The 18864-nt window shown below is 33.9% G+C and overlaps 1 protein-coding gene and 1 long non-coding RNA gene across 6 annotated transcripts in view; one reads left to right on the top strand and one right to left on the bottom strand.

The window, feature by feature from the left end:
* Positions 1-14116, bottom strand: part of LOC145291333 (uncharacterized) — a 163693-nt gene extending 149577 nt beyond the window's left edge. For both annotated transcript variants that reach the window (XR_013869385.1, XR_013869384.1), the window contains exon 1: positions 14008-14116. This is a non-coding gene — a long non-coding RNA (uncharacterized LOC145291333). The remainder of the gene's footprint in view (positions 1-14007) is intronic.
* The window catches only part of LOC145291330 (receptor-type tyrosine-protein phosphatase N2-like), a 1723320-nt gene that overhangs the window by 1521305 nt on the left and 183151 nt on the right, over positions 1-18864 (top strand). For all 4 annotated transcript variants that reach the window (XM_080137086.1, XM_080137084.1, XM_080137087.1 and 1 more), the window contains one exon: positions 6948-7002. In XM_080137086.1, the coding sequence (XP_079993212.1) occupies positions 6948-7002 (55 nt within the window). The remainder of the gene's footprint in view (positions 1-6947; positions 7003-18864) is intronic.

The following is an 18864-nucleotide window of genomic DNA, read 5'->3' as shown; positions in this document are numbered from 1 at the left end:
TCACTTGAAAATGACCTAGTATTTAACTTTACTGTTATGGGAAGTATGTACCCAAACTATATATATATATATATATATATATATATATATATATATATATATATATATATATATACTTTCAGTCATTTACTAATGTCTGTTTTTTTTTTTTTTAATTTTTTATGGAGGTAAAATGTGAAATTGATCCAATCTGTAAGCCATTTAGTAGGAACTAAAAAATGCTTTAAAAATACTTTTTAGGATATCAATAGTATGCCATTTAGGTTTCCATTCTGGAGGATAGTCTGGTTTTCTACCTTCTGAACAATGAAGATGTTGGGCCAGAGTAATCTCCCTTGAAAATATTAGATTTTAATATGAAAGGGCACTACTAAAATTCAGAAATAAAATCTCCAAAGCTCTTCTATTTTAGTATGATTTCAGATTATCTTTCTCATGAAGTCAACCGACTCTTAGATTATAGTAAAAGAACTAATGATTTTATTTGCATTATTCTCTGTGATGTATCACTCACTACCATTAAGTAAATTTACATTTTGTACATTCGTAAACCTTTACTTTTCCTCGCTAACACCAATATGCATCTTTTTATATTGTAATGAAACTATTTAGGATTCATTTTTCATAAATATTTCCTTTATGTATATTCATGTAGTCTTTAATAGTTCTTTAATGTTTATTCTTGACAAGCTGTAAATAAACTTAGATATTATATGGTAACTGTTTCCTTATTATCTGTTTTTGCCAACACACAAACCATACCTATGTCTCTCTGCCAGAATTACTATTCAAATTACATTCATTTGTTCATCTATTCATTAGTGGCTTCCTACATAATGGAATCCCCACCCCCTGCACATATTTTTGTGCTAAGTTCTAGAGATTAGGCCTTTTTCATGCTTTTCTCCATAATGTCATTCGTGGATCATTAATGGATGGCCATCTACAATTTTTAACTTGTTTATTTTAGAAATGGTATGCACATATCTAATAAAATTAAAAAAAAACTATTAGTTTTTCCTAATCCTTTAAGAAAATAATCTTTTAGCAATCCCTCCTTTTTTAAATGATGTAAAGTAATTATCTTTTTATTACATATTTTCCAGACAAAATATTTGGTTATATGTTCTGAAAAACATTATTTGCTCAACAAGTGTGTGAAAATTATGGCATGATAACCAAGAAATTAACTATCATTTAGCATTAAATTTATATTGAAACCAGTCTCCACTCTAAATTACAATATATAAATATTGTTGCATGAGGAACTAAGTAGGGTTTACACTGCTTTGAGCAGTGTCTCTGCAGTTGCCCTGAATAAAGAAGCACAGATCCCACATGTGTTTATTGTATCTTATCAATTACCATCTACATAAAAATAATAATGAAACATGGTGGCAGTGGTGATATCAAACGATTTTCAAGCATGAAGGATGTAATGGGTTTTAAAAGGACAAACGTAGATAAGTAACGTTTGATTGTTTTGTTAGTTTGTGTGCATGCAGAGTAAAAAAAATGGCTGAAGGTGGCATGGAAGAAACAAAAGGACCTGTTGCTGGAATAAGACCTCTGCTACCCCTATTTATGGAAGAGAATTAGTCGATAAATTGGAGGCATTTTAAGATGAAATGGCAGAATTATGCCATTATTACATATCTGGGAAAACACCCAATAAAATATCAAACAGCACTGCACACGCTGGGAGATGAAGCATTGAATGTTTATGGATTTCAATTTTTTACACCTGAAGATGAGAGAACACCCAATGAAATAATTCAGGTAATCAATAAATGTGTTATAGGGGAACAAACAAAATATATGAACATTATGTCTTTCATACAAGGAAACAGAGAGAATCAGAAATTGTTAAAGCATTTATTATGTCGCTTCATACGTTGATAAAAACATGTAATTTTGGTGAGTTAAGCATTATTAATATTATGAGATCATGCAATTCTTGGAACACACATATCCCATACTCAAGCAGAATTACTAAAAATAAGACAGACAGATCTACAAAAATGCATAGGCATATGTAAGCTGTCAGAAAATGCTATGCTACAGTCCAAAATTCTGAGATCCAAGGAAGTGAACAGAGTTCCTTGTAAAACTAAGAAAAAACATTTTCATAAAATGACTTAGAGTGACATGAACCGAGCACAGAATTATGTTTTGCATTTGGAAAGGCCTGCTTTAAATGCAATGGGAAAAACACTTTGCTATTAAATACAGAACTGCAAGAAAAAAGAATATCCATACAGTCGAAACATGAAAATAGTAGTGGTTCGGACTATGGACATGTAAACATGGTCACAACAAAAGAAAAAATTCTGCAAGACCAGATGTAATAAAGGAAATGATGGTGAAAGGAAAGCCAGTTGTGTTGGAACATCGGTCAATATATTGAATGAGAAGCATGTTAGGGAAAAAACGAACACTCAAATAAGACTCTTGTCATGTTGAATGGAGCAGAAATGAAGTCATTAAGGGAGTGTCAGGTGAAAATGATAAACCCCAAAACTTGACAAAAATATGCAGTAAAGTTTGTTATTGTAAAGGATGATTTCCACCCGCTACTTGGGACTAATGCAATTCAGCAGATTGCACATCACAATAAATAATGACAGGTTCAAGAAAGTTGCCAAAGTATCTCACCTGGATGAAGTCAGCTGCCAGCACCCAGGAAGCATCATAACAGAATTTAAAGATGTATTTAAGGATGAACTTGGTGAATTACACTTGGAGGTGGATCCAAGCATAACACCAAATGTTGCAGCAGCACGGAAAATACTAGTAGCGTTTAAGGACAAAATGAAAACTGAATTGGAAAAACTCGTAAAAAAGAACCTGTAAATGAGCCAACACCATGGTGTTAGCGCTAGTAGTCAAGAAAAATGGACGTTTACATATATGTATGGATACAAGACGACTGAATAAGGCTCTTAAATGAGTTCCAGTTACCTGTACTGAATGATTTACCCCCAGAACTTGCTGACAGTAAAGTCTTCTTGACACTGGATCTGCAAAATGGATTTTAGCATCTAAAACTAGATGAAGCCAATAGTAGCTGGACAACATTTGCTACCCAATATGATCAGTTTTGTTGGAAGGTATTATTATGTGGCATTGCTCAGGCTCCGGAGATATTTCAGAGGGTTCTATATAACATGTGACTGATTTGGAGAGAGTTGTCGATAAAACGATCGTGGGAAAAGGGAAAACCATGGAAGAAGCACTGGTGGATCAGGACATAAAGCTCAATAAGCTGTTGCAGAGATGTTGTGAATATGGGATGTGATTGAATGTGGAAAAAATGAATCTGTGACAAAAATCTACATCATTCCTGGGGCACATGATAACCAGTTGGGTTGGGTTACATCCTGACCCTGGGCAAAAGTAGGAATAGAGCTCTTCAAGTTTTCAGATAGGAACTATCTTTGCACAGTGGATTACATAATCAATTTCTGGGAAATTGATCATCTTCCAACAACACAGGCAAAGATGGTGATCACTAAACTTAAACATCATTTTGCATGACACCGAATACCAGATCAGTTAATTACTGATAATGGACTCCAGTTCAGTAGCCAGGAATTTTCAACCTTTGCAAGAACACAGTGTTTTATACACACACCTGTAAATCCTTATAATAACAAGGCAAATGGAAAAGTAGAATCTGCAGTGGAGAACCTCTTCCGGAAAGCGATGGATGATAAGGCTGATCCATACCTAGCGATGCTGGATCACAGGAATACGCCAGCTAAAGGTCTGTTATTAACAGCACAAAAACTGATGTCTAGAAGAACAAAACACTTCTTCCAACCAGAGAGAATCTATTCAAACCAAAATTATCCCAAAATGTAAACAATATTATTAAGCAGGAAACCAAAAGGCAAGAACAGTACTTCAATCACAAAGTAAAACCATGCAAACCTTTGCACCCCGGAGATGTGGTATGGATGAAACCACACATAAACAGAAAGAGTGGGAGAAAGCCATTGTATGGCAGAGACTAGATGAGAAGTCATGCCATATCAAAGATAATTGAGAAATGTGTCGATGGAATAGGGTAGATTTGAATAAAACAACAGAACTTCGATGGCCATCACTGGTCTTCCAGCCAAACCAATTGCACAATGAGCTAACAGTGAATATGGGACCAGATACAGGAAAGACGTTTGACTCCCAGACATCTCAATAAGAAAATGTTGAAAGAGAAAGACCGAGCCCAAGACTATCTCCATCAAACCTAAACCTAAAAGGATGAGGAGGTCACGGTCGGGAAGACTAATAAGAAATTTGGCGAGGTTCAAGAACTATACATCATGAATTGAGACACAAGTGAAAAGGGCAGAATAATCTCTGTTAGGCAAGAGAGAAGTCAAGCACAATGAATGCCTATTTTATTTTTGTCTCTTACCTATTATTAGATTTTAAAAAAAAAATTTTGTTTTTTCAGAAAGGGGAAGATGTTGCATGAGGAACTAATCAGGATGCACACTGCCTTGGGTGGCATCTCTGTAGTTGCCCCGAATAAAGAAGCAATGATCCCACACGTGTTTATTGTATTTTATGGATTACCATCTATAATATAAATTTCACCTGTCTGTTTAAATATACGTATGTATGTATGTATGTATGTTTGCCAAAAATCTTTGACGGATGGGACAAATTTTTATGAGATTGGTATCGTTTTGAAGCTCAACTCTTTGGATGACAAATATTGAAAAATTGGCTAAAAACATTAATTCCTTCACCCTCAACTGGGCACTTTTCTACTGGGAGAGGTTGCTTTTTTTCACCGATATTTTCAAAAGTCATCCCCTCTTTTCGATGGACTAGCCTTAATTTAAACATTCATCATTTCCGGTTTGGCGATGGGCGCAACAGCAAAAACATCCCTTTTTTTTTTTCATGTTCTTTTCCTCATTCGCAGTATGGGTTTGAGCCTGCCTACTACTACTTTTTTTCCTTCTTTTTGCTCAACACATACCTCCAAAAACCTGGGCAACACCCGGCACCCAGGCTAGTCCAATTATAAATAATAATGATACATATATATATACACATATATATACACCGCCAGATTTCTCAAACTGTCAGAATTACTACCCAAATTGTAACTGCCTAAAAATGTAGAATGTCTTGGGAGGGGAGTTAGCATATGGTATAAGCGTAGAATTTTACCCCCCTTTTTTTTTCTCAATTTTATGTTTCGACTTATTAAAAACAAAACGTATAGTTTTTGGGTGCTTGTGCATTTATGTTACCGCGCTATTTTTTTTAAATAGTATTTGCAAATAAAATTCAATGTTTACGATATTTGTGTTTATTAAATTGTTAGGTGAAAGCACAGAATAGTTACAAAACACCATCCCTTTTTCCGTGTTAAGACTGGTTTTCTAAATAATGTTGTTATTTATTTACAGCAACACAAATGCACAATACCCGTTTTTGTAAGGAAACTCAAGGAATGTAAATTGGTTAAATAATATATTTTTTTTTTTGTAATTCGGAGTGCGCTGAGAAAAAAAAACACATACCCCCCCCCCCCCCAAAAAAAAAGAAAGAAAGAAAACTATATAAAAACGATGTAATTTTATAGAATCATTCCAGTCTCCAATTGGTTTCGTTTAAAAATTCTCCTCGGGCACTCGAAAATCCATGCCCCTCTCCCAAACGCGTACAAACAAACAAAACATTCAATTAGAGACGTGAATGATTTTATAAAACTACCAAAATTGAAAATTTGAATGATTACCGGACTTTTGATTAAAAAAAAACAAACAAAAAAAACTATTTTACGGTATCTCGTGTGTATATGTATATATTTAAATTCCGCAATGAAATCTATTACTTCCCTTTATTTCTATCCATAAAAATTCAACGTAAACATTAGATTTAAAATACAATTTCTCGAATTCTATTTATTAACAATTAATTGAAGTTGTCTTCAATCTTATTTGTTTAAAATAAAGAAAAGGATTTAGCAATAAAATTATTTTAATATTTTGTAACTTTTTCTTTCTCGTATTGCTGTATTTTCTTTTTTCAACCTTGATTATTCGTCCGTTCATAAACGAAGAGTGTTCAGCAGGTGCCCCTCCCTCTCTCTGCAAATCATCTTGCAGTTATGGATGGAGAATAAGTAAAATACGTCTATTTTTTATTGCATAATATGTGAACCTCTTGAGCACACGTAATAAAAAAGGAATTATGATAAAACACTTATACATTTGAACAGGTCTGCACACAGACATTCAAAAACATATAAAAGATGGGATTTTTTTTAAAAGATGTCGCATTACACCGGTTTTGTCGAGTTTGTTTAATTCGACAAAAGTGAGAAAAGGGTAAAATCAATCGATATCCGGCTGATGTTCGAATTAGGAAATGGATGCCCTGAAAAGAAGAACAACCGAATTATGCAAGCATCATAGCAAGAGTGATTGTTAATCGGGTTTTAAATCCATATGTTTGATCTTCTTTTTCTTGGATTAAAAAAAATCGCAAAACTAATCTAAATGTGATTTCAACGACTATTATTTATAACTATCCATATGTAAAGGATATGTGAGTTAAAGAGAAAGCAAGACCTTTTAAATGAAACAGGAAAAAAAGTAACAAAAAATAAAAACAACAACAAAAAAAGGCCCATCGGTTGACACGGCGAGCGACACCGGATTTTCTCAGTGTAAATACTACTTATCTTTACTTTAACTTATCTTTATATCGTCTACAACTTTGACAATTAAAAGCTCGTGAACAGAACTCTCTTCTGTGATGAAATTCGATTGAAAACAAAAACTTCTTTCGTTTTGATTTGAATCTCCGTCTTCGCTATTGAACGACGTGCCTCCAATGCGTCGGCGGCGAATGCTAGTAATGCTGCTGCAACCCCTGTCTTCTCGCCTTACTGAAGTGGTTGTTTTACCTCTTTCTTCTAGGAGTGAAGAACCAGTGGCGTCAAATATGGACATCTCAACTGGACACGTTGTTTTGGTAAGTACATGAGTAATATTCACTTTTTTTCTATACTTATATGGGCGTGGTTGAGGCGAAGCAAGCACACTTTGGCGAGATTGAAAAAAAAAAAAAAAAAAACGAAACCAGTAAAGACACGTGTATGAAAATAACATTAAAACTGCCAGTTTCACACCAGCGCGATCGACAACAAGCAGTAGTTCTAGTCAGATTATAATGACAGGTGCGAAGTTGTTAGACAACGCAGAACTTTAATTCAGGCGTCTTTTTTTTCTACGAAATCCATTAAATACCGTATTTCGTGTCCGTATGGCCTCTGAAAGTCTGCGATTTTTTTTTTTTTAAAATAACAATATTGTTTATTTTGTGTTTGTTGTAAGTTGTTATTGCTAGTGCAGAGTCAGAGAGTGAGTGAGTAACTGATCCGCGCTATTTTGTAAATCGTATTTCCATGTTTAATTAAAGTTTTATGATATATTTTTTTTATTCAATTGTAAGGTTGAAGTAAGTATAGAATAGGTACAAAACACCCTCCCCTCCCCATGTTAAGAATGGCTTTTTAAATAATGTTGTTATTTACGTCCGGATCACTCTCTGCACTAGTACCGCTATTATTCTATTTGTATTTAAATTTTAAAGTCAAGTTTAGTTTTTAATTCATTGATTGAAATGTAAAAGTTTTGAAGTTATTTTGTCGTATTTTTTAAAAGAATGAAATGAATGTTATAGAAAAATAATGGTTATCCATTTGGTTTAATTTCTTTTTGAAATAAAACTCTTGTTTATAAATCTATTTTTTTTTTTTTTTACCACCAGATTATAACAGAGGGTACACACCATTTCATCATGTGCGTTTTATATAAATATTAAACGTTCAACACATCGTGTAAAAAGCTAAAAGAAATAAATACATTAATAAACGTCGGTCGGCGATAAGTTGTACATCTAGTATTCTCAAAATCCGAGCATTCCACAGTTGTCAATTGAAAAAAAAAGTTGTAACTTCCATTGACAATTCCTCTTTTTTCATTCACCTTCCCCCGGTGATAAACGAAGAAATAGCATTTTGCGGCTAATGCAAAGGGTGCTGATCCGCGCTATTTTTTAAATCGTATTTCCACGTTTAATTAAAGTTTTATGATATGATTTTTAATTCAATTGTAAGGTTAAAGTACAGATTAGGTACAAAACACCCTCCCTCCCCATGTTAAGAATGGCTTTTTAAATAATAACGTTATTATTTCAGCACGGATCGCACTACTGCATGAATGACTGCATGAGTACGAGCATTTTTTTTTTTATCAATGATTTTTCTTCGTTTTCAAAACAGATGTGATATTTCGTTTTTTTTTTCGTTTTTTTTTCTCATACTGATTTTTATCGGTATTATTTTACTTTAAGGCCCTTCTCACGTCCGTATATAAGAAAATATTGTTTTTGTAGATTTCGGTGTGCTAAAAACGAATCTGAAAACCGTTTCCGTCGCAAAAAAATAGTTTTCCTGATATAACGAAATTACTTTTTCGAAAAGTGGGTGACCACTTTTCCATGTAAATTTAAGTTAAAATGAGTTACCACTTTCTGGCCACCTGAGAGAAGGGGCATTTTTTTTTTGTGTGTTTATTGGCTAAAAAGTTTTTTGTTTGATTTCTTTTGCATGAGCGCGTAGGAGGCCATGTGCGCGCTTGCGCATACAAAATGGCCACCCGTGATAACATATAGAATTACATGTTTAATATTTGGAAAAGTACTTGCTTTTCGTCTAATTTTAATTTTTCGCCAATACTACACTGTGACAAGGTAGTTTGGTACACGAGTGCACATTTAACAGCTTTTTTTATGCTCGCGTGTAGCGTAAACGAAGGCTTGGCTTTGAAATGGAAAATAGTTAAGGGGTTAATACCATACAAACGGTAAATTTGCGACGGAAATGGTTACCATATTCTTTTAAAGCACACCGAATAATGTAAGATAAAGTAAGGCTTAAAGTAAAATAATGCCGATTTTTCTTTATTTTTTAATTTCCTCGTGTCTTTATTGGTTTGTTGGGGATTTGTATGTTGAGAGGGACAGGGGTTAGAGCTTAGTTGACAAAGTGGAACATTAGATTGCAGACTCTTTTTTGGACCCTGTCCAAGAGTGAGAGGCTAGTGGTAGATGCACCAGTGCAGATGTGGTAACAATACTCCATGCATGGGCGAATGGTGGCCTTGTAGAAATACAGGATACTCTCAGGTGTGAATAGACTTCTAGCTCGATAGATGAAATCCACCTTCTTTGCAGCAGCTTTTTGCAATGTCCTCAATGTATTTGTTCCAGTTCATATTGCCTGTGAATGTTAGGCCGAAGACTTTGAAGGAAGAAATTTTAGGTAGCATGTTATTTGTCATGGACATAGATGGTTGAAGAGGCGTCTTGTAATTGCTAAAGGAGAGCAACTTAATCTTACTCGCATTAAATGTTACCATTCATTTGTGGCTCCATTCCACTATGGTCTGGAGATCATTCTCTAACAATTCTGTCATTGTCTTGGATTTGTATACATCCATTCTTCCCTCATGCATGTTATAGAGCATTGTATCATCATTATCAGGGAAGTCATTTATGAATATCAGGAATAACAGTGCAAGGATCAACACCTGAGGCACTCCCTCATTAATGTTATACTGCTTGGGTGCACATCTGCGCGAGCCTTTTCTAGTCTCACACAAAAACATGCGTTCACATCTCAAGCCATATTTCTTGTCATATAAATACACGCACACAAACATACGCGCGCACGTACACACACGTAGATATATTCACATTCATGTGCATACACACACACACTAACATACACACATGTACTCACATATACGCACACATGGGCAACGTCACTTCCCCTTTCAAAGGAAATCCACACATGCGCAAAAGACCACCGGAAACAACTATAAAAGCAAGAGACAAGGTGTTTCCTACCCTTTTCCGACTCGCCTTCCGAGCCGAGTGGTCAGCGGACCAGCCACCTCCCTTGTGGCACATTCGCGCCTCCCACCACCTGCTACTATGTGGGGCAAAAGCTAACAGACAGTACGTACACTTTATACGCTTTCTCTCTCCATGAACTGGATTGACTTTCTCACTGTTTTTTCCCCTTTTGTTTTGGTTAATCAACCAGACAACTCGTATCTACAACTTGTGCCTCAGAACACCTCTGTGTAGCTGACTGCTAACATGGCGCGCAGCTTAACTGATGTCAACCCTCTTTCTCTTTCTACATGCCGGACGGCCATTTCTCGTTTCTCTACTCCATTTCCTTTTCTTGCCACACGTGAACAAACGTTGGTGACCTAAACGTGAGATGATGATTTCCTTTTCTTTCTATACCACCAGTCCAAACGATGGTGACACCTGCGCGGACATGAACACGTGTTACACCTAAAACATTCATTTTTCAACAGAAAATAAACGACACGTTTATTTTATTCAGCAATTGAGTTTTTGTTTCCTTCATTCCATTCGTTTCATTATTTTCTTTTGTAGCGAGTTAGGGTGTTTATATCCTGGCCCGCAACACATCCATCATCGAGAACTGGATGATTCTGCTATCTAAGAAGGATCTAATCATATTTAGTATATATCCAGTTATACCGTACCATTTTGAGGAAAATTATTTTGAAGACAAATTCGAGAATATTAGTCTTAAACGTATACACAAAAATGTTGACTTGATTCATCATGTTCTGTTGTGTGACTTGTCTTTATGTAAAACTCAGACTGTCCAACTGAACGGAAATAAAACAATACATTACAATTTTTGCCGCTGAGTCAGAAAGAAAAATGTGACTATTTGTTTTTATTGGGGGGTGGGGGTGAAAGTAACACAACCCGATGAATTGTAAGAAAAAGAAGTATAACTTTTAGCTAAAATATTTGTGAAATTAATATTCAAAATTTATTAACAATTAAAACTAACAACTTTATTTAACAGAAATCAAGTAAGCTATGTCTTTTGAATATGTTCAAGAAGTAAATGATGTTTAATGACAATGATTTCATGTTGACTCATCTTTTTCTTTCCGCCATCGAATCCGATAAGTCTGAAAATTGTAGTGTATTTTGTTTCATTTTCATTCAGTTCAGCAGTCTGGGTTTTACATAAATTAGTCACGTGACTCCTTAGCAACTATCGCACATGACATGATGGGTCAACATTACCCAGGAAAGATACAAAATGTTGCCAAATAATGTTACATTTAATAGTAGGTATTCCAAACCAAAATTTTATTTTCATTATATCTAAAAAAAAATTAATGTGGTCATATAGATTTTTTTTAAACCATAAACAAAAATACCAAATTTATTTTGGTAGCTCAATTAGACATCAAGTTATGATCGTTGAAAGTTTGTCGGAAAGTTAAAAATTTGCTATCATGGTCCAGAAGCCAAATTTCATAGTATATAACTAAAAATCTAAACTACTAACAAGTGAAAAATCCTTATAAATGTAATGTCATCTTGTGGTAAATGAAAATGAAAGCAATAATTATTAGATGAAACCAATCTAAACACTACCAATGCGAAAAAAACTGCAAATATGACACGGAAGTGCAACTTTGACTGTTCATATCAATTTAATTTCAATAGTTAATGTAACACATTAGAGATCAAGATAATTTTTTCTTTTAATTATAAATTGATAAAACCACTCAACTGTGGACCATGTAAAAGCAGTCAAACAAACAATTTGGTAAAAAGAGCAAAAAAGGGTTAAAATAAATGAGTCAAAAGTATACGTTACTGAAATTGCTGTAAAAATGTAACCATTGGAGTTAGAAGCTTAAAACTTTGCAACTTTACTAATTTTGAGGTGAGGAATAAAAAAAAAATGTTTACCACAGAAATATTTTTACTTTGGGGAATTTAAACTTGCCAAAAAAGGACCGACAGCAATAAGATTTAGAAATTTGTTATACAAAAAGTCACGTCATTTTTTTCAAGCATTGAAAAACTTTCAACTTAAAAGACAAGTAAAGAAGATATTTTATAAGCAGAAGTCTTATTACAATTTCTTTCTTTATTGATTTTCTCCCAGAATTCTTTCATAAGCTTCTGCTATGGTAGATATATCAAGAACACCCCAAATCCTACCATTACTTGAAACTGGCATTACCTCAAAACCCCATCTGTAAACAAACGCTGACTCTACCTGTGCAATGTCAAAGGCCATCGAAAAAAATCTTTTCTACCTTTGGTTTGCGATAAAAATTATATTACAGCGCTGGATGTAGATATAACCTCAATGACTTGGCCAATGTAAAAGTTGGTGTCATAGTAGACAGCAACCCATTGTCCTTGATGCTCATAACTGAAGATACCCGAAGATGGTTCTTCATCATAACTGCAGGAGGAGTTATCTGAATGTTCAACAGATTCACTAAGGACTTTTTTTGTTGCTTTGGAAGTGGAAATGAATTAACTGGATTTCTCAAGTAGTCAGAGAAGGCAGCTTCCAGTTGAACTTTATTTCCACTGGTGTTGATTTTGACACCTAACACAATCTTGAGATATCTCAGTTGAAGTTTATCAAAAACACCTGATAGAATATATAGGTCTCGGGGGTACTTCTACGGTTTATTGCCGAAAATGGAGACGCCATTTTTTTCGCACACCTGTCATTAAAATGCGAGAGAGAAATCAATATTTTAAACTATGACCGAAGCATGAAATAAATAACAAAAAAATTAAACTAGATAATGATTTTTCGGTTTAAGTTCATTTTTGTTGACCCTTTAAAATTGCTTTAATTCAAAAAAATGTTTCATTAAAATTATTTGTTTGTTCGAAAAAAACAAACAAAAAGAACAAACTATTTTATAAAAATCCAATGTTGATTTCATTATAAAATTGTTTTATTAAAATTATATTTTCTTACGCCAACTTTTCAATAAATGTTTTATTTTGATATATTTTTATACAGTAAATGTTTTGGTTTTCAAATAGCTCTCGCTCAGTTTAAATAACTATGAATATGTAATTTTCATTTTCTGTTTTTAATAATAAAAAAATTTATATACGTTTCATGAAAAACCTTCCCGTTTTCATTAATTAAATGGAAACATTTTCAATCAAACAATTACGGATATATGTTCTCTTTCACTTTATTTACTTTTGTTCATAGCTCTTTCTGGAAGCAATTAATATCTAGTTTAATTTTTTTGTTATTTATTTCTAACTTCGGTCATAGTTTAAAATACTGATTTCTTCCTCGGATTTTAACGACAAGTGCGCGAAAAAATGGCGTCTCCATTTTCGGTGATAAATTGTAGAAGTACCGTCTCGGGAATTATTAAAGAAAAAAAAAATGATTTTTACAGTGAAACTAATTTTTTCATTTACGCGCCACGTGCACGTGCACATAACTATATTTTCAGTTATTTTTTAAGTAATATACATTGTAATTAAAAAATAATTTAACAAAATTTTCAAATTTATCAAAAACGCCTGATAGAACATAAACAAAAAAATTTACATTTTTACGTGAAATTAATTTTTTTATTTACACATGACTTGTTGCACGTAACTTAAAACTTAGCTATATTATGTTAATTTTTTTTTTCAAGTAACGTAAATGTACAGTATAATAAAAAAAATAATTTAACAAAATGTTAGATATATCAAAAACGCCCGACAGAACATAAGAGAATTAAATAAGTAAAAAAAAAAGAAAAAAAAAAAGAGGCACATTTTTTAAAATGAAACAAATTTTTTCTGTCAGTCACATGCCATTAAAAATGTTCTTTTGGTTTAAAATGTACCCAGTTTAATTTTTAAAAGATATTTTAACAATGCTGAAGTTTATCCAACCGAAAGAAGATAAAGCAAAGAACATATGAAAGTTTGAAAGAAGATATAGAAAATAAACAACTAACATTTTTTAAATTGTAAATTTTCATTTTTTTTATTGGCGCGCTTGTCGCACTAAAAATATTATTTTAAACAATAACTTTCTAGAATTTTTTAAATAAACAAAAACAAACTCACTTATCCATAGTGAAACAAGTTGTTTGTTTACGTTCAGTGGTGTGGCTTGTTCCAGCTGACAGTTGATTTTCTTGATGATACTTCTTAGTTCGGTCACTTGGGATTAAGTTGTAAATCTCGATGTGTAGGTACACTAATTAGTGTCGCTCCTTGATTTATGAGCGTAGTAATGACACCAACAGATTATTAAAGGGTGTGATTTTCGGATTTTTTTTCAGTTGAATTTCATATTTCTTTCACTGAAGTTTTCAAGTTGGATTTGTTTTGTGAAAAACAACTTAAAACTCTTTTAAGCTCACCATATTGATAAGTGACCTTTTTTCTTTAAAATGGCACTATTTTTTTAATAGGTAAAGGCTCACAATATCGCGCGCACCAAATTTGAAAAACCCCAACATTTTTTTTGTGTAAAAAATAAAGCGGCGTTCACCAAAATTAGTGACATAACTTGAAGTAGCCTGAAAAAAAAAAAAAACTATTAAAGACACACACAAAAAAAAAGAATTATATATCTATGAAGCAAAAAGATTAAATTTTATTTAAATCAAAACTTTATCAAAATAACCCAAAAAATTAACGAGATATCGCAAGGGAAATTTAACTTAATTTACCCATTTTCGCATCCTAAACTAGGCTAGTTTGGGATACTTATTAATAGTTAAGTATAATACTTAAGTATATTACTTAGACAGGAAGGGAGGATTACTGAACACTTTACAAATGTAAATCTTATATTTGACTTTACTCTGCCACGAATCGTTTTCTGTCAAGATGAGGTTTGTGGAGTCTGTTTGCGTGACGTTTGTAAACTATAATTTTCTGTTTGCTCACTTTGTATTGTTTGGGGACTATCTCTCCATTTCACATATGTCTAAAAAAGCTCACTGAAAGTTGGGTGGGTCATGCAATTTTAGTGGACTCTTCCAAATTAGCTTGGTTGAGGTAATGTAACTCAAATGAGATAACTGATATTTTCTCAACACAAGAAAAAGCAATAAAGTGGCACAAAGCATGAAATCTGCTCATAAAGCTTCATTTTTAATTCAATACTGTTACAAAATATTTCTAATCAATTCAACGAATATTTTTTTGTACAAATCCAATTACTCCACAAAAAGATTCCTTTCACTTTCATCTAACTTTCATGCTACCTTTGGTCAGCTGACAGTTAACTTTTTAGTCACATAGTATGAAATCAATATTAAGATTCATGCCTTTCAATAATTTGTGGCCAATTAACTATGAATTCATTTATCAGGACATCCAGTTTTAGATGTTTGCTGCTGCTATTAAAAATAATGGAACTGGATGTTATGAAATAATTGGAAATGGCTTGCACTTTTGATTCTGACCTCTATCTGTGATTTCTATCTGCATTTTTATTTCAACATTAAACCAGCTGTGATGAAAGTGATTGGTCTCACTGAAAGATAATGCAACACCACATCATATAATGTTAAACCACTTTAGTCTAGGCTAAGAATTGATAGTGGCAGTGTATTATATTTAACAAGACCACCACCTATTGTCTGCAATCTTTATATATAAACAGTAATTTTTGCTAAGGAAAAACCAGTTGCTTTTAGAGGTGCGATACTCCCTATGTCTGTCAACTTTTTAGTTGCAGCAGTGTCATCCATCCCAGAACAAACCCATCCTTTTATGCACAACCATACCACAAACAAACCTGCCTTTTTTAAGGCAACTTTTCAAATTACTAACTACACTCACATTTCATCCATATCCTTGCTCTACAGCGTGTCCAGCAGTTCGTCCTTTAATCTCATTAGTATTCACTTTGGCCAACAACTGAGTGACGGCTTGCTCTATTTCTCTAACCTCAGAGACATTGAGATGAACTGGCAAGCTGTTCCTACAGTGACCGAACCCCCAGAGACATCCATGTTAGGGAACTAATCCACCAAGGCATTCCTTGTGTATCTTTCCTGTGATGCCAACAGTAGAAGTAATCACGGATTACATAACGACTTGGGATAAACCTCTAACACCACATATTCCTTCATGGCAAAATGACTGCAACATCTGTTTTAGATGACTGTTTTTTTTATACATAGGCATAACCACTTATCGAGGCCAGAGACCACTCGAGGATAAGGGTTAAGAGTGGTTGGTCGATGAGGTTTCATCGGGTGCGTATGCATTAGGTCCAGAACAGAACTGCTAACCCCCAGATGATCATGCATATCACTAGCATCAATTTTTTTTTCACATTCTGGGTAGAATACTTGCTGTCAATTTCATCCTAGAATTATGTCAACCTCTAACCTATTTTTGACCATGTGATGCTGCATCTCATCAATAACTGTTGTGCATTTAAGTGTATACGGTGACATACACTGTCTACCCAGCACTTTTTACTCTACACAATCTCCGACTTTGTTGTTTGGACTCATCTGGAAGTAGTGTATAAATCCCTTTTACTTTAGTTAGGTCATCTTGAGATCTAATGGATTTTCGTTTTTGAAATTAAATGTGTCATTGAATTTTACACATCAAACCCATTTTATTGTATTTTGTCTGGGGAAAAATACAAAATATGCTGGACTACCTTTGTCACAATCTAGAAATAGGTACTGTTCAGTTTTAATATTTACTTTGATTTTCTCATTTATAAACATGAAGCAAGTTGAACTGAACATATACATTCTACTTGTTTTAATGCTGAACGCTTTGTATTGAGTTTTGTTTAATTTGTGATTAAAAGATTGGTTGCATATATATGCAGCTGTCATTAATGCATACGTCTATAAGTTTTGGGGGAGTTTAGATTCAATACGTAAACATTTTAACTTTTTAACAAGTGACTGCGATGATGTTTCAGCAGTCATATTTTAGTGTGGTGAATGAGGTGTGGATTTCTCATGTTTGACGCTATGCTTAATTAATAAAAGTTCAAAATCTTTATTAGTAAATTTTGCTCCATTGTCACAGTGAATACACTTTACTGCATCGTAAGGGATGATATCCGCTAAGAATTTCTGAGTTGCTTGCAGAGCATCAGATTTGTTTAAGAAATAGACCATTATTAAACCGGAATAATCGTCTACAAAATTCAATGCATACTTGAAGTTTTATCTGCTTATCAGTTCCATCGGACCATTCAAGTCACAATGCACCAATGAGAGAATTTTTGTGGACTTTTTGTCTGGCATCTTTTTTTGGGACTTTGCCAATTTTTTCCTTGTGTACAAAAATTGCAGTTTGAAGTTTTTATTTTCATTCTGTCAACTACATTCGGCAACCTTTTGATATCTGAAATAGTGACCTAAGTGTCCTAGAATTTTATGCCAAGTTTTCAAATCATGGCAAATATATTTTGTTTAAACATTGGAATTAAGAGCGTTTTCCAGAATACAGTAACAAAGTTCACCATTATTATTTTTTAGGGAGATTTTTTGCATCGCTTCTCTTCAAAACTATATCATTTACTTGGTTACTGTCATCACAACATTTGATGTGCATTCACCTTTTATTAATTAACCATAGCGTCAAACATGAGAAATTCACACCTCACCTGCAAGTAAGTTCTTCAGAAATCAAGCACTGACTCATTGGGGAAATTTGTCTGCTCCACCCTCATGTTTGCATAGACCACTGTGTGCACTGTGTAAACAGCGACGTTTCAGTTCAGTTTGCCAAAATCTAATACAAGGTACACTATAGATTTATTTTGCGATAGAAGTTTGGAGCTGAGATATTTAATTATTTACTTTATTTTTCTTTTGGGACGATTATTGTTATTTTCATTTTATTGTTGTTGAATTCCTAAGATGAAATACGTAATCATTTATATATTTTTTTTTTCAACTATTATTTTTATTTTTTATTTAGAAATCTTAGTTGCTGCTCAATTCTCCTTTAGATATGAGCTGGAGAATTGTGATGGAGATATACAGACACAATCAGAATGCTTGCTATGATCCTACTAAGTGGCCAGCAAGAAGGATCATAGCAGGTATTGTGTCCTTACAATGAAATTCATCAAAAAGCTGCATTTGGCAAGAGAGATGGCAGTGATGACTCTGAAGAAAATGATGAATAAAGATCTTCACTATTTCTTATACAAAAGTTTCAAAAGTCAACTATTCACTCTATGGCTGACTGGGATAGCTTCTGTACATTCATATCTGATCTCCCTCTCCATTCCATGTTTAAAAAGGATGTGTCCTCTATAGTATCAGATCTGACCGAATGGTTACTTGTAGGCATAGGCCAATTCATACCATCCAAAAAATTCAAACAAAAACTTAACAGCCAGCCATGGTTCTCCACTGAATGTGCTGCTGCCATCGCACACAGAAATGACTTTTTCCATAGCTACCAACGTAATAGATGCACTGAAACTAAAACTGCTTTCAGAACCGCCAGTAACCATTGTAAAAGAGTAATAAAAAATGCAAGAGAACTATATGCGCAATCCGTTAAGTCCAAAGTAGCTGAGCAGCGGCTTGGTTTCCACGAGTTTTGGCAAATAGCAAATAGGATCTTGAACAGAAACGTGCGCTCTATCCCAACCATTATCAATGGACCAGAGGTCATCTCAACAGCATCCGACAAGGCCAAACTATTTGCCAAAAACTTTGCGGCAAATTCTACCCTGTGTGACGAAGGCCATCAACTCCCCATATTCCCTCCTATAACAGACAACACGCTATGCAACATACAAATATCTGTGCGTGAGGTCGCCAAGCTAATCAAGAACCTTGACTCCAGTAAAGCAACTGGTCCCGACGGTATTCCAATTATAGTGTTAAAAAAATTACAACCAGAACTTGCCCCCATACTTTGCAAACTGTTTTAGCGTTGCCTTAAGGAGAAGTGCTTTCCAACACCCTG

Source organism: Euprymna scolopes, chromosome 12 (assembly GCF_053919585.1).
Source record: "Euprymna scolopes isolate OS-2025 chromosome 12, ASM5391958v1, whole genome shotgun sequence".
Lineage (NCBI taxonomy): Eukaryota > Metazoa > Mollusca > Cephalopoda > Sepiida > Sepiolidae > Euprymna > Euprymna scolopes.
This window is presented reverse-complemented; position numbering and strand designations above follow the sequence as displayed.